The 16,377-nt window shown below is 38.3% G+C and overlaps 1 protein-coding gene across 1 annotated transcript in view; it reads right to left on the bottom strand.

Annotated features, from left to right (window-relative positions):
* Nucleotides 1-13,942, bottom strand: part of LOC122557974 (splicing regulatory glutamine/lysine-rich protein 1-like) — a 42,933-nt gene extending 28,991 nt beyond the window's left edge. The window contains exons 1-4 of the mRNA XM_043706282.1: nt 13,727-13,942; nt 10,165-10,343; nt 6,926-7,056; nt 2,942-3,032 (exon numbers count right to left, since the gene is read on the bottom strand). Of these exons, the coding sequence (XP_043562217.1) occupies nt 2,942-3,032; nt 6,926-7,056; nt 10,165-10,343; nt 13,727-13,798 (473 nt within the window). The 5' untranslated portion in view covers nt 13,799-13,942. The remainder of the gene's footprint in view (nt 1-2,941; nt 3,033-6,925; nt 7,057-10,164; nt 10,344-13,726) is intronic.
* Between the last annotated feature and the right edge of the window lie 2,435 nt (nt 13,943-16,377).

The raw sequence follows: 16,377 nt of genomic DNA, 5'->3' as shown, positions 1-16,377 counted from the left end.
ACTTGTTCAATAACTTCTTTCAGAAACTTCAGTTTGTCATCCTTACTTGGTACGGCCAACGTGACCCCAATCCCATACTATCATTCCTATTTTCAATGTTCTAAAGACAATAAATGTTGTCGTACAACATCACCCATAGCCGAAGAACAAATAATGAAGAAAATAATTACAGGATTGAGAAAAGTGAACTGAAATCAATTTCTTGAAACATCAGGACAAGAATCCAGCAGTTCATGTTGTGAAGGTGAAGTTTAGAACAGAATCAAATACGTAGACAAAGTGTTTATGGAAGCTGTTCAACTGCAGGGGGTGGGGAGGGTTAAGGGTAGGAAAGTCATTAACTTAAAGAGGCATCTAAATGCAAAAAAACGGGTGGATGTTAGTGGAAAAATAAATATTTCCCATGTGCCTCTGGGCTTTCCTCATTGTGTTGTTGCTAAAATCTCTAATTCTGACAAACAGAATTTTCAAAAACAAACAAATTTGAGATCTAATTGTTTCACCAGAATCTACACTTATAGTAACAACCAAAATGATAGTGCTATTAGTTTTTTTTTGTAATTCATACCCAATAACATGGTAATACAAATATTTATTAATAAGTCACTGAAAATGGAGTTTATCCCAGTTATTAGGAACAGACAGAAGAGGTGCTTCTGCTAAGGAAATGCAGAGCAGAAGAGCGAGAGGGGTAACAGCAAAAGAAAGACAGACACGGACCAACAGGCACCATAGACACACAATCCATTTCACCATGGACTACATCTTATTAATCCATTCAATCAAAATATAATTTTTTTAAAAATTGCAGGCAAACTCCACAACCTCCACCTAATTCTTCATTCCCACTATTCACTCAAGCCAGCCAATCTTCAAATTACATATTTAAATCTTATCTTCATTCATACTTTTTGTCATAACATTTAATCATTAGCCATAATTTTCTGGGACAAATTCCATATTCAATGGCTTGTTGCTAATACTGCTACAAAGCAATCATTAAAAATTACAAACGTACTTCAGTTATTTATTTTGTTTTCTTATACCACTCTCTTCTTCATTTTCTTCTAACCTCTGTTGTTTTAAGCCCGGTTTAAAAGCTTATACAGTAAAATTACTATCGAAGGAATTTGGAAGTATATTTACAACAATGCAGTTACGTCACTCTTACTGTGGCTACTTCAAGATCTTGAAAAGAAAGACGAGCAAAAACCTGTAATTTCTCTCACATGTATCATCAGATCAGCCATTCTGAGTTCATGGAGGTAGCCTGCATAACGCCATCGTACTCACTGAGTATCATGTTTCAGCAAGTTACTTCCAGCTGCAGTTAGGGGAAAGAAAATACCACAAAATGGCAGGCTAATTTATTATTTACCAATTAGAGGTATGCTGCACAAAACAGATTTGTAACTTTTTTATTTTTGTATTAATGCAAATCTTCATTCAGGATTCATCACAGAAAGGTCAGTGAGAAATATTAGGCAGTATTCAATAAATATAATACTCAAGTTTTGTAAAGGGACCAGGAAAAAATAATTACTTCATGTCACAAATATTAAAATAAACCTGAGATTGAATTAAAAATCAAATCGATATAGACAGCAGTGTTGAAACTTATTACAGGAATCACCTTTTCAAGACTGAAACTATTTGGATTAATCAGTCTGCATGCTTGAATTGGGAGAAAGACTTCAATACCAATCAGGATGACTGTCGGAGGAAGCAATTATAAGATGGCTAGATGATAACCAGGAACTAGTTTGATGCTATTTCCAAACCAAACCCCGTGCTATTTGCTTTAGAACTGGTGCAATGCTTACCTTCTCAATCAAAACCCCAAAAATGAAACAAGTTCTATGAAAATAATACAAATTTAAAAAAATATATTAAATGTCGGATAGAAGATGGTCACTTAATATACTCATATGTAGCATGTTTATTCCTCTTTCTTTGGATGTGAATATATTAAAATAAGCATTTAAGATGAATGCTATCTGACTATTTGATTTCAATTTCCGAACAGTGCAAGATATGATTAAATTGAACCGTGCCTGATTTAACCTTCAGCCACTGAAAACTGGGTCAACTGATAAGTATTTGCCATTCGTATTATTTTGCAATTCCAGATCCCACAATGTTAACTCACCAGAGAACTACTGTATTAGTTGCCAATCTTTCTGTGCACAAAAGCTGATCAGTACCTTTCAAGCCCTGAATGCTAGTCATGAAAGGCTGAATCCAGTGTATTGCTTCTTGTAAAATGCCAACAAATATTTGTAGTAAACCATATTACATATTTACAGATGCCTCCAGAAAATAATGTCAATACCTCTGTCAAACAATTACACAACTTCTATTAAACTTCACTCTTTCAAAAGATCTTACAGTTGCATTTTTGCTTCTCCTCCTCCAAAAATTATACCAAGTATTTATCATTGAAAATGTTTGGTCAACAAATGTTACATATTTTTCAAAGCATTTGTATTTTTTGTGAAAAATGTGCGACTTTGATATAGTACTTACTTTATTATACCTAGTCCCAAATCAAATTTTGATTGCAACAATGTTTACATTTCCATTTAAACATTTTAATACATATTTTTACTAGATTTTCACTAGGTAAAGAAATTGATCAAGAATTAGAATGGCACAGTCCTGTATTATGTCACAAGTATACGCTGTGAAACAGTGGATGTCTGAAAAATGGACATAAGACATGACAGTAATAAGAAGAACTGACAATCGGGATTTTGTGGAAAGGAAATGAAATACCGTCTTCATTTTTAAATGTTACTATATTTAGACATTACCAGTTTTAACAGGGGATTTACATTTTTAACAAACTGCTGCATAAATCCAAATGATAAAATATTTAATCAAACTATAAATCCTTAGAGTATTAACATCTGAGGTAAACATAGTTTGTTTAATGCCTCACCTTTGTTTTGAGCTGGAACGAGATCTTCTTTTTCGAGATCGAGAATAGGATCGTGATCTTCTGTCTTTCTCATCGGTTTCCTTTTCTGCAGCTTTAAAAAATAAATGATACTCAGCAAGCTGTATAGAAATACACAGTTTATGTGGCCAGAAAATTAGACATCTCTTCCACTTTATGTATGATAAAAAAAAGTGAAGAGCAGAAATAGTACTAAAATGTTAATGGTACTTTATTGCAGCTATTATTTTGAGATCTAATTAAATAAATACCAATGTGATGAGAAATAATGGCCTTGGCATCAAGGCAGCATTTAACGGTCTATGGCACAAGAAGCCTTGGCAAATTTGAAGCCACCGGGAAAAAGGGAAATTTCTCCATTGGCTGGGGCTAATCCTAGCACAAGGAAGAAAGACATGTTTGCGAGAGGTTAACCATCCCGGTCCCAGGACATCTTTGCAGTGTTCCTCAGGATAGTGTCCGAGGCCAAACCATTCTTAGCTAACTCATCAGTGGTTTTCCTTCCAACACAAGGACAGAAATGGAGATGTTTGCTGATGTTGTGTAATATACAGTACAATTCATAAGTCCTCAGATACTAAAGCAGTCTGTACCCATGCAGCAAAACTAGGACAACACTGAGGATTGGGCTGTTAGGTGGCAGAATCTGAGTATCACCTTTACATTTATTGATGTTACTGTCACTGAATCCCCTACCATCAACATTCCTGGGGTTACCATTGTCCAAAAACATAACTGGACTAGTCATATGAATACTGTAGCTGAAAGAGCAAGTCAGAGACCGGGAATTCTGTAACAAATAATTCAACTCCTGACTCTCCATCTACAAGGCACAGGAGTTGGACAGAATAGTCTCCAATTGCCTGGAAGAATGCAGCTCAACACGTCATAGTTGAAACAGCATTTACCATTTTAAACATTGACTCTATTCATGAGTTGGACACACCTCCAAGAGGTACATTGGAGCAAAGCTCTTTCTTCAGCATTTTCCAAAGCCATGACTGTTAATACTTAGAAGAATAGAGACAGCAGATGCATAGGAACTGTGACTTCACCTTCAAGACACACACCCTTTTTATTTGGAACTATATCACTATTGTTTCATTGTTAGTGGGTCAAAATCCTGGAACTCCCTCTATAACAGCACTGAATATGCACCGGGATCTCAAAGATTGCAGCACTTTATGGCAGTTCATTGCTACATGCTCAAAGAAAATCAGGGATGGTCAATAAATGGAATTAAAATAAATTGTTTCTATTATTCTTTAGACAACAAACCAATGACAAACTGTAAAGACAATTAAAAAAATGCTTTATTGGTTCACTTTTGTGATCAAATGTAATTTATATTTTCCTCTGCAAACAAAGTTGACAATTTCTCTTGCTGCTATTTAAAATGAAATTCATATGCAGATTACTAAACTCATATGCAGATCACTAAACTGCCCATTACAGTTCTCATAATTGTGTTCCTTTGGTGAATTTAATTGACAAATTTATCTCAAGGTCTGAATTAAACTCTTATTATTCTGAACCAGACTGCCAAATTAATGTTATAACCTGGTCAGGGATCAGAAACTTTGATTTTTGAAGTCGACAAAAAGTTAGAGATCCACGGGACTTGCAAGGATATAAAAATCACACAATTCCATGATTTTGAATAAACAATGAACTTCACTAATAAAAGCAAAATCCTGCAGAGACTGGAAGTTGAAACAAAATTCTAGAGAAACTCAGCAGATCGGGTGACAAATGTGAAGAAACAGAGTTAGCATTTTGAATGTGGTATGACTCTTCTGCAGAACTAAAAGCTGGCATTTATTGACATCGACAACTGTGGGCAACCACGCATATATGTTCATTGGAGAACACATATTCCACGCATTATCATTAAAATATAGCTTTTATGTGTGATGTCATGCACAAATGCATTACTGCATGTGTGCAGTGTAGTGTGCGTGATTGTCAAGTGTTAAGGAAACAGCATGTGGAACTGCAGGGCGGAAGCGAGAGAGAAGGAAAGAGAAAGAGAGCGCAGGAGTTGGGAGGCCCTCTCATCTGTTTTGTTTCAGTGCTTTCCTGACACTCCCTCCAACCTACCCTTCCTTTTCATGCTCTCCTACCACACCAACCCCTAGTTCTGGATTCCAAACCACTCACCCTTCACCCAATTTCTCCCCCCCCCAACTCTCTTACTGGGTCCTCAATGACTTTGCCAACCCAGCCCCAAAAATCTGATCTCAATCTCTCCCGTTTCTGCTCAAGTGTGATTTAAAGTGATGCACAGTGCATGCAGAGTCAGCAAACACAGTTGTTGGAAAATTGACTTTTTTTCTACTTTTGACAGTCACACTATTAAGCAAGAGAGCAGATGGTATAGAGGCACATTGCAAAAGATAAAGGGGCTATTTATAGTCGAGAGTAAAAAAAGATGTTAAGGTGTGAAAGGGAAAGAACAAGTGCAAAGCAAATAAGACACAAACACAGCATGGCAGTGAACAGATCACTCTTTAGAACTGTAATAGAATATACAACTTATTTCTGACACTCAGTATATGGTAAACATTGGTAATGGACTGCAAGGTAGTGCACATCAAATAGCAAATACAATTAAGACAAACCCCAAGGATTTCTCAGCAAATTCCCTAGATGTTAATGTCTCAGTGGACCATCAAAAGCTCATTAAACTTCACAAGGATTCACAAGTTAGATTCACTGATTTGGTTTGAAACTCTCTCTCAAGAACTGCGCTGTCATTTATTAACAGAATGAGTTAAGTTGGTCTATTACAGTCTATCTGGTCTTTCACACTTCTTTCTTTGCTGTACTTTTGCCTGGAAGCAAAAGTAACACCTCTTGTACTCATACAAACAGCTATAATGACAATGAGCTAAAAACTGCCCATATCTTTCACAGCCACGTTGCTCCGCATCCAAAGCATTCTTCAAACCGTTTAGAATCTGTGAACCCTGATTCCAACATTTGCCTACTAAATTCCTAAAATTTCTTTGAGTTTGTCAACACTGCATCACCCAACTGCTCTTAACTTCTCATGACTCTCCTACTACAGAAAGCAAGTTCAATTGCTTTCCCAGCCTTTACAGCCAAACGAAACACAACATACTTTGTTTTAACTGGCACACTTGATAAGCCAGCAGAAGTTTATTATATTATCATGATCTTTGGGTAGTCAGTTGAGGGTGTGAGTGTGAAGGCTCTCTGTGGATAAGGTTTACTTAAGGCAAAGGTGCACTATTACTGAAGTGATTTCTGCTGTAAATAAAGTACAATAGAGATGTGAACACCACTGCATTACATTTCTAGTACTTAGTGAGTGGTTTTACACTGCTTACATGGACCTCTTGATCATACAGTATATTTGATCAACTGGCACAGTCTTGGTCCCATTGATTGCTGGTTAATACAAAGTTTGCAGCACACCTAACATGGCATCTACTAGCTTTTTCATATCCTCACAGTCTTTCTGAACAACCTTTAAATTCCTCTTCAATGACCTCCAAACGATCCCAAAATGTATCAAAATTCTTTCAACAAAACCTTTCTTTAGTGCCAGGCACATCTGAATGTTATCCTGCAACAACTCTTGGAACTGCCAGTTCCATAATTAGTACCAGACACAGACCACTAGCTTACTCAATACAAAAACAATGGAAACATATTGTGATTTATATTTAATCACAACTGCCAGCAATTGTGAGAAAACAATCTACAATACTTTGGTATTTTTTGTAGTTTCATGATTTCTTATCATTCCTATGTGCAAATATAATAATTCAATATAAACCTATATAGCTTCAAGTCAAGTCTAATTTTGGTACCATGCATTAACTGCAATACTGAACAATGAAAAATTAAGCAAATATATTTATTGGGGCTAAAATGTTTGGTGTCAATTCTTGTCATGAAAATCTGAGATTTAAGTTTTCACACTCTCATTTCTTATACCTGGTTCAATAACTGCTGATATAAAGGACTGGGCTTCTCTCACTCTTTTCATCACTTCTTCAAGTTCTTTGGCAGCAGCCTGTGGTGTCATCTCAGGTGGCTTCACAATCGCATTATTTGAATGATTGATTCTAGATACCGAAAATAGAGAAAGAAACCTTTCAATCATGCAGAGTTTTTCTTGAAGAGGCACATTTGACAATTACTGATCTAAATGCCCACCTGCTGATTCAAGGTAGAAAATGTTCTTAATTTTTTTACAGATTGTTCTGACTTCAAATCGAACTTGTGTTTTATAATCATCTTGCCATTAACAAAACTTATAAAGAACTTTTCCTCTGCTATGTAATGCTTTGACAATATATGAACTAATTTAGGTGGCCGTGAAAATACACCCAGAATCTTCATTGGTACTCAAGAGTAACTTTCCCAACACTGTTGTGCAGTGCCAAGAAATTACTTTCTGACCTTCTTGCATTTTTGTAATGGTTTCAGAGCAGAGATGGCAGACGGCCACAATAAAATAACTGCCAACTGCAACTGGCAGGTACTTTTGGAAAGCTATGGAATTTTTCTGGTGGCACACATAACACCTGGTGCTTGCATTTCAATTAATTGGGTGGTTTCTTCATTCATCCCCTTCAGGACGTTTGTACATATTGTCCCACCACATACAATTCTGTGTTCATGAGCAGCAAATTAGTCTGATTGTCAAGTTTGTAGGCTGAACAGGAAGCAGATAGACATTTCCATAAAATAAATACATGCCTGTCCAAAACTAAGAACCAAAACTAACCTTTTAGAAGAGCGAAATGCTCTGAGATTAGAAGTCAGGTGTGCAATTATAATTGTATTCCCTCCTGCTTCTGGGTTCAAGCCAACCAGGTGCTTCAAATAACATGACTCACCACAGACAAGTGTAGTGAAGCTCTCCTGGTGCAGTGGTAGTGTCCCTACTTCTGGGCTTGGGGACCTGGGTTCAAATTCCATCTGCTCCAGAGATGTGTAATAATATCTCTGAACAGGTTGATTAGAAAAACAGGTTACAAAAATAAATAAAATGGCAGAGAATAGAGGGGCTCTTGTGGCAAAGTGGTAGTACACCTGTCCGTGGACTGAGAGACCGTGGTTCAAGTCCCACATGCCCCAGAGATGTGCAATAACATCTCAACAGCATGGTGGCACAGTGGTTAGCACTGCTGTCTCACAGCACCAGGAACCCAGGTTCAATTCCAGCCTTGGACAACTGTCTGTGTGGAGTTTGCACATTCTCCCAGTGCCTGCATGGGTTTCCTCTGGGCGCTCCAGTTTCCTCCCACAATCCAAAAGATGTACAATTCAGTGAATTGGCCATGCTAAAATGCCCATAGTGTTAGGGAAATGGGTCTGCGTGGGTTACTCTTCGGAGGGTCGGTGTGAATTGGTTGGGCCGAAGGGCCTGTTTCTACACACTGTAGGGAATCTAATCTAATCAGATTGATTAGAAAAATAGGTTAATTTAAAAACAAAACACAGTGCCACCCAAGTGGCAAAAGTAAAACTCAAGTATAATGGAGGCCTCTGGAACAGAGTGGGAGTGTCCTTATTTCTTGCCTGGGAGCCCCACCTGCTCCAGAGGTATTTAATATCTCTGAACAGTTGACTGGAAAAAATATATTTATATAAACAAAAATACAAATGTAGTGTGGGCCCTCTTTTGGCACAGTAGTACGGACACTACGCCCGAACCGAGACACCCGGGTTCAAGTCCCACCTGTCCAGAGATCTGTAATAACACCTCTGAACAGGCTGATTAGTAAAATAGGATTCAATATAATGGAGCAAACAAGCACATTGCAAGCTTTCAATTTTACAGACTATCCTTGCAGGATATTCTGTGCTATATTTTAAAGATTCATTGTGATGTAAGACTTGATAACTTTCCAAAACTGGACAAAAGGAACAGAAGAACTTATCAGGTCACCTGAGGGTGATATAGGCGGATTTCATTGTTCGACAGGAAGCTTTGCTCAGCAGGTACCCAATTCTGAATATTAGAGTAGCATATCCCTCTTATCCTGAGCAAGGATGCTGCTGAGAACACAAGGTTTTTCTTACAGCTTGACACTCATATTTGACTTGGACGTAGAGCATTCATGTCCAATGACATGATGGCATTCCAATGCAGTACCAGGATGGAAATTAGGTTTTTAAGCTGAAATGCTAAATTAACAGTCAGCCTGCCTATTCAATATGTATGTAAGAAAGAACAGGAGATTCTGCCATGTCCTGGCTAGCTGTCATTGACCAACAACATCACCAAAACAGTTTTTTTATCTCACTGTGACCTGTGGGATCATGCTTAGCCCATTTATTATTACAATAATAGTAATTTCGATTTGATCAGTCATTCACTGTACTCTCAGATATTTTAACAGGTATATATAAACTATAAAGTCAAAATTGAATAGAAGAAATTCAAAATCAAATTAAGAACAGTAAATATTCTCCTGTTTTTCCTACAAGTATCATAAAGACAACAAGAACATTGATGAAAAAGTCAAACAGCTCATACAAAGTAAGAGTAAAATTCCACTTTGGCACAGACACACAAATGACAGCAGTAGATTTGCTGAATTTCCTCCACACTGATGTCAAATCACTCATTTTATGTCCCCACTTAAGCTGAACTTCCCTTGTCTGGTATTTGCAAATTGTGAGAAATCCCACAATAGTTCTCTCTCATAAAGCATAAATGGAAAACAATATACAAAGAATACATCGGACATTTAATGAAATATCACTTAGTAGTCAACAAACCCATTTCACAGCAGAAGCAACGACAAAGACATAATTCACCACTGAAAAAGTCACCTTCTGGGATTTAATGTATTAGATTTTTATTGTAATCACTGAGGAGACTCATTTTTGATGTTTAAATTAAGATGGAATGAACTGTTGATATTTTATTTCCTTGCTATCAGGTGTAGAAATCTTTTCACTTTGTGTTGGCAGTTCTCAACCCATGATTCTCAATAAGCAATTCAACTAATATATGTGAGTTTTTTTTATTTTAAAGTCTAACATCGTAAGCTGTAATAAAGGATATAAATGTAATAGCGACATCTTTAAAAAGATCAAATGGCAAATTCATAGACATCCATTAGAACGCTTGATATTCTATTTCTAGATTTTTAACATGTATTTTACATTAGCAGCTGGCTATTATTTTAAATCAACTTAAACAAGTAAAAACTTACTTTAAAGGTCTATCCCCAAACATGGCTCCATTGAAGGCCAAAGCTCGTAGTACAGAAGATTGCTCAGCGAATTCAACGAAGGCGAATCGGGTTGGTTGTGTCTCGTCTCCTGCCATACGTACAAACTTGACCTCACCAACTTGGCTGAAAAATTCTAGTAGCTGGTCTGCTGTTGTTGTCTTTAGAGAAAAATGAAATAAAGGAATGATTGTCATCATTAGAGATAATATTGCAGCTATTAACGGTAGAATGTTGTACGTAGAAGATGTTACAACATGGTGTAAACCCCCTTGCTAATTTAAACCAGCAACACAGAAAAGATTCATCCCTGCTGTAATCTGTTAAAATTTGAGGGGCAAAGAACTATCACAGAGGTCTCTATTTAAAGCAAAAATTAACAACTTAAGTCCAACAGAATATATTAAAAAACAGCAACTATTAACAATTCCTTTCTTTTAAACCTGTCTTTTACTTCCTACTCTACAACAGTCCGATAAAAAAAATCCTGATTAAGATTTACAAAAAAAAATCACGTTTCAAAACTAGTCAGCTTTGCCTAGTCTCCTTTGTAGATTTTCCTCTGTAGATTCTCTCCAGGTCAGCCCCAATATTCTGCTATGCAAACTCCTTCCCCAGACAGGTACCTTCCAGAGAGTTCTTGAGCTAGCAGCCTCTGTGGCAGTTCTCTCTCAACTGTTCCAAAATGTCCGGTTTTATACCCCAAAACATTGGATCGTTTCATTGGTTTTATATTATCAAAATACTAAATTCAAACTTGATTGGATTTTGGATCTTGGGGCCTAATTTAAACTGATTGACCAAATTTGAATTTGTTTTAATCTCATGGTAACGCAGCTGCTGCTAGCTGTTTTGACCAAATGTTACATTGTTATCTTGTTCAGAACACTGTGTGCTGTGTCAGGCAGGCCTTGCTAGCTTTTCAACACTCTTAAAGGTACAGGACCTCCACAAAGAGTTCATTTGGCAATCACATTGTGAACCCATTATGGAGCACAACTCAACCATTCTACAGTGCACAGAATTCAAACAAAAATGCTGCAGACTTTCGAGAGATTTTAAAGTCTGAGCTAAAATTGTAATAAAGACCTTAAGAAGAGAGATATTGGCAAATGGATCCATAGAGGGAATATAAAAACAAACAGTGGCAGTCAACTAGGTGTCAGAGTCAAGGGAACAGAGAAGGATAACGTTGCAGAATTAAAAAAAAGGTTAAGAGACACAAGATGGAGTGTGTTTTGGAAGGTTCTGGATAGGGAATCAGTGCCATTCATCATGTACAACCCCCTAGCCTTCTTCATCAGCATCTTTCAAACCAATAACCTTCAAGATCTAGGAGGACAAGGGCAGCAAATGCATGAAAGTACCATGATTTGCAATCTTCCCTCAGACCTAAACACCATCCAGACTTGGAGCTATATCACCACTTCTTTACTGTTACTACATGAAAATCCTGGAACCCCTCACAACAGCACTATGTGTTGACCAGATCCCCACACACATCAGCAATACAAAAATGTGAGTCACCACTACCTTTCCCGGAAAGTATTAAGATCCAGAGGACAGAGTTTTAAAGTACTTTGTTAACAAAAGCAAATGCAAAAACGTTTGCACATAGTGAGAAGGGTGTAGGATGCATTGCGTGAAAATGGTGGAGTGAGGCATTTAAGATGGTGTTAGAAATTCTTTCAACAGAAACATTGTACAGAGTTAAAAGGAAAAAGAGGAAGGAAATACGAAAGCAAAATGCATAGAGCTGGTGCAGACTCAATGCATTGAACATCTTCCTTCAGCACGACAACAATTCTGTGATTCTGACAATAAGATAAAGGAAATAAATGCTGGTCTAGCTAGTAATGCTCAGATCTCACAAACAAATAAAAAAAAAGTAACAGCCTACACTCAGAAATAAAATAGTAAGTTACAATGTCAAATATGTAGTCAACACCAAAACTGAGTGGGAGGGGTTCATCTAGCTAACACAGATCAGAATAATGCCAACGTACTGATAGACATTAGTAAATTGACAGAATGGATACATAATCTGCTAATATAAAAACACAGCAGCACTTTGTGGAAGATTGGTCTTCCTTTGGAACACAAGTATCTAAATGGAATGGAGAGAGCTTCATCCAGATACATAATTAACTAAAAGTAAGTTTATTAGGTACATTAAAAACAAAATTACTAGGGTTTTTTTCTAGATTTTTCAAATGAGAAGCAAAGTAATGTCAGTGTGGTGTAGAATTGCTGATCACATCTTGGCAGGGTGGGTGAACAGGAATAGGGGTACAGCCCAAAATGTTGATCAGCTGCAGACTGAAATTCAGAATCTTCACCACTGACAAACAATCCCCACAGCAAGTTTGTTTTCGTCAGGTTTCTAGTCTTGATGGTAGGAAGGACTATTTGCTTTCCAAAGTCTCATCTTCCCAGTCCTCTGTTCCAAAACTTATTTGTAGGCTAGTTACTGTACCTTCTCTCTTTTCTCACTGTCAAATATAATAATGAAGTATTGGTCACATCTGATCTTTCTCTCCTCCCTCTCAAGATTAGTGTCCAGGCTGTTCCAGTTCCTAAAATAGCACATGGTCTCTGCCCTAGCTTTAAATGTTAGCTTTTAATCTCTGGAGAAGCAGCAAGATCAGGGAAGAGGAGACCTGTGATTGGAAGAGCTGGAGCAGCCAATGTCTGGGACAGAATTTGAGATTGGAAGAGCAACTGTCTCTCCTATGCTGGCTGTTCCTCCAATCACAACTTTGCAACAGGTTTCCACTGTAACTGACTAGAGTTTTGATTGCTTAAACCTTGGTAGGAATGTTGGAACAGATACTTAAAATGGTGGATTTCTGAAATGTCAATGTTGGAAATCCACTGAATAACAGAAATTTCTCATTCCTGATTGCAGTTTGTTGTCTACAAAAATGTTCAAAGTTAAAAAGAACTACATTTCTTTCCTTTTATTTTCAAGTCTCAGGTGGAAAAATAAGAACAATGTAATTAATATTGAAACTAAAGTAAAAAAAACTCGTTCATTTTAACTGTGGCATTTAAAAAACAATGAAGAAAAATAATAAAAAAGAGCAAGCGAACATATTAAGCAGTAATTTTTAAATTAGTATGCTGTAAAAATTCAGTAAGCTATTAAAAATCCAGTCACATCGCATTCAACTACGTTTTGTCAAGTTTTGTTTTACAGTAAGATGAACTGCAGGATCAAAGTTCTCAACAATTGAAAGCTTTTCCACTGATGGCTGAGTGGGAAACCTTAACACCTCAACCTCTGGATAATGCAGATACATTAACAATAAATTCTGAAGCTCTACAGTACTTGCAGTCCCTGCAAGTTTCAATGGAGAAATAACAGGGAATACTTAAGGTCTTGCTGTGATTATTATATAAATCTCTAGATGAAATCAAGGTTTGGTGTACTCGATTTCAATATACATGCCAGTCAATTTAAACTCTCCAGTAGCAGAATATTGTCACAGCAAGAAGAGAATACAATGTCCAGTTATCAAATTAAATCAACTAACCAAATTACCTGTGAATTCAAGTTTCCAACATAAATGGTTCTTCTGATTTCTTCGATCTTCGAAGGGTCCACATTTCCCATTGCTGGAGGTTGAGAGTTTATTCCTAATGCTGTAAGAGCAGGATCAAGTCCAGCTTGTAGTGCTCCCAGTGTGGTCAAAGGGACAGAACCAACAACAGCTCCCACTGAACTCACAACTGCATCGACTGTAGTAATCTGTCAAAATAAAATTTAAGGTGCAAATCAGCAAGCTGCTTCATTGAACATAGTCATTTAGTTTGAAACATTACCAACTTCTATCCAAATGTGTTGTACATTTAACATCTAACATCTTGAATACACATATGAACTTACAAGCAGAAAGGAATGCCAAACTGAACAAAAAGGTTATGAAGAGAGGCAAAGCTTTTCTCGCAGGTGTGGGTTGAAAGAAGGCTTTCAAATAGGTTAAGACACTTAGAAAATTCTATGATCCATTAAAGCAGTGAAGGGAAATAAGAAAGGGTTCTGCACTCATTTCATGGGACAGTGGTTGCAAATTTTTATTTGTTTAGCACAAAATGCATCATTCATTCCATGACTCAGCATTTTCCATTCCAATGCAGCCAACTATCAGTATACTAACAATACAAATTAAAAGTAGACCATTTGAACCTTTGCGCCTGCTCCATTATTCAATAAGATTACATATTTTCTTGGCTATAGCTTTTGAGTCCCTGGTTAGTCAAGGCCTTAAAAAAAAAATTCAATGACAGCCTCCAAAGCTCTCTGGGAAAGAGAATTCCACAGACTCTTAACAATCAAAGAAAAAGAGTTTGACATCTCATTCTTAAAATGGGAGACCTCTTGTTTATATAGTTATTGCCCAAGATTTAGTTTCTTTCACAAGGAGTAACATCCTCTCAGCAACCAATCAGTCAAATCCCCAAAAGGATCTTATGCAGTTCAGTGAGATCAGCTTTCATTCTTCTTAATTTAAATGAATACAAGTCCAATCTTTCTTCAGAAGTGTGAGGCCCCTTTCAGTCACGGCTGACCATGGGTTGCATCCTCGCTATTCTAGCTTGTCTGCTGCAGCACTCATCAGCTTCTTTTCCCGTTTTGAGGTGTTGGTTTAGGATGCTTCTCCATCTCGTACGGTCAGCTGCAAGCCTTTCCCAGGATTCTAACGATATCAAGCACCTTCATGTCCCTCTTGTAGACTTCCTTGTAGCACAGCTGGGGACGCCCAATGAGTCTCTTTCCAGATGTGAGCTCTCTAGAGGATATCCTTTGAGATACGGCCGTCCTCCATGTGGTGGACACGGCCCAGCCAGCGCAGTGTCCCCTGCCTGAGCAGAGTGTACATGCTGGGAAGGCCAGTGTGAGATAGGACTGCTGCGTTGGACACTGTCTTGCCAGGATATGCCCAGGATACAGTGGATACTCATCGAGTGGAAAAAGTGTTCAGTCTTCTCTCCTGTCTGGCATATGTAGTCCACATTTCAATGCCGTAAAGCAGTGTGCTTATGATGCAGACATTGTAGACTGACATTTCTGTCTGCACTGTCAGCTTGGGATTTGTCCATAATCAAGTCATAAGGCGAGCAAGAGTTGAGGCTGCTTTCCCAATCCTCATGTCAATCTCTGTGTCCAAGGAGAGGTGGTCAGTGATGGAGAACCAAGGTACATAAACTGATGGACAGAGTTCGTTGTCATCGATGGTGATGACCGGCAGTGCCTCTGTGTCCCGTCCTGGGGCGCTTGTCTTCTTCAGACTGATAGTCAGCCCGGAATCCTTGCAAGCGTGGGAGGGGCAATATATCAGTGACTGGAGATCCTGCTGGGTGTGTGTTGCAACTGCAGTATCATTAGCAAACAAAATGTCCCTGCTGAGTGCCGCATTTACTTTTGTTTGGGTCTGAGGCAGGCCAGGTTGAAGAGCCTGCTGTCTGATCTAGTGCGTAGGTAAATTCCCTCCATTGCAGTGCCAAAGGCATGTTTCAGGAGTTCAGCAAAAGAAATCCCAAAGAGTGGAGGAGCAAGGATGCAGCCTTTGTGGATGTCTAAGGGCTCAGAAAAGCTGCCTTTGAAGGGCACTGTCCCCTTCATGTTACTGTGGAAGGATTCCATCGTGCTCAGCACTTTCAGTGGGCAGCCGATCTTCAGAAGAACCTTGAAAAGGCCGTTTCTGCTGACCAGGTCGAACGCTTTGGTGAAATTAATGAAAGCGACATAAGGGCATTTTCTGGTCACCTGCAGTTGGCGAAGGGAGATGACGACGTCTACTATTGATCTTTTAGCTTGGAAGCCGCATTGTGACTCTGGGTATACACATTCTGCCAATTTCTGCAGGTGAGTCAAGATGAGCCGAGCAAAGGCTCTGTGACAGTATTGAGGAGAGAGATGCCTCTGTAGTTCTCGCAGTCGCTTCTCTCACCCTTGTTCCTGTAGAGGGCATTGATCTTGGCATCCCTCATGACCTACGGTACAGCTCCTTCTTGTCAGCACTGAGAGAGGACTTCATGCAATGGGAGCAGGAAGCACTTGATCAGATTTGGAGGAATCCAGTCACTACTCGGGGCCTTGCCTAAGGCCAGGCTGTCAATGGCCTTGCTGAGCTCTGTATTGATGGCTCTGCATCTAGCTCGTCCATGGTCGACAAGTGATGGCACCAAGTG

The sequence above is a fragment of the Chiloscyllium plagiosum genome, chromosome 2 (genome assembly GCF_004010195.1).
Source record: "Chiloscyllium plagiosum isolate BGI_BamShark_2017 chromosome 2, ASM401019v2, whole genome shotgun sequence".
Classification (NCBI taxonomy): Eukaryota; Metazoa; Chordata; class Chondrichthyes; order Orectolobiformes; family Hemiscylliidae; genus Chiloscyllium; species Chiloscyllium plagiosum.
This window is presented reverse-complemented; position numbering and strand designations above follow the sequence as displayed.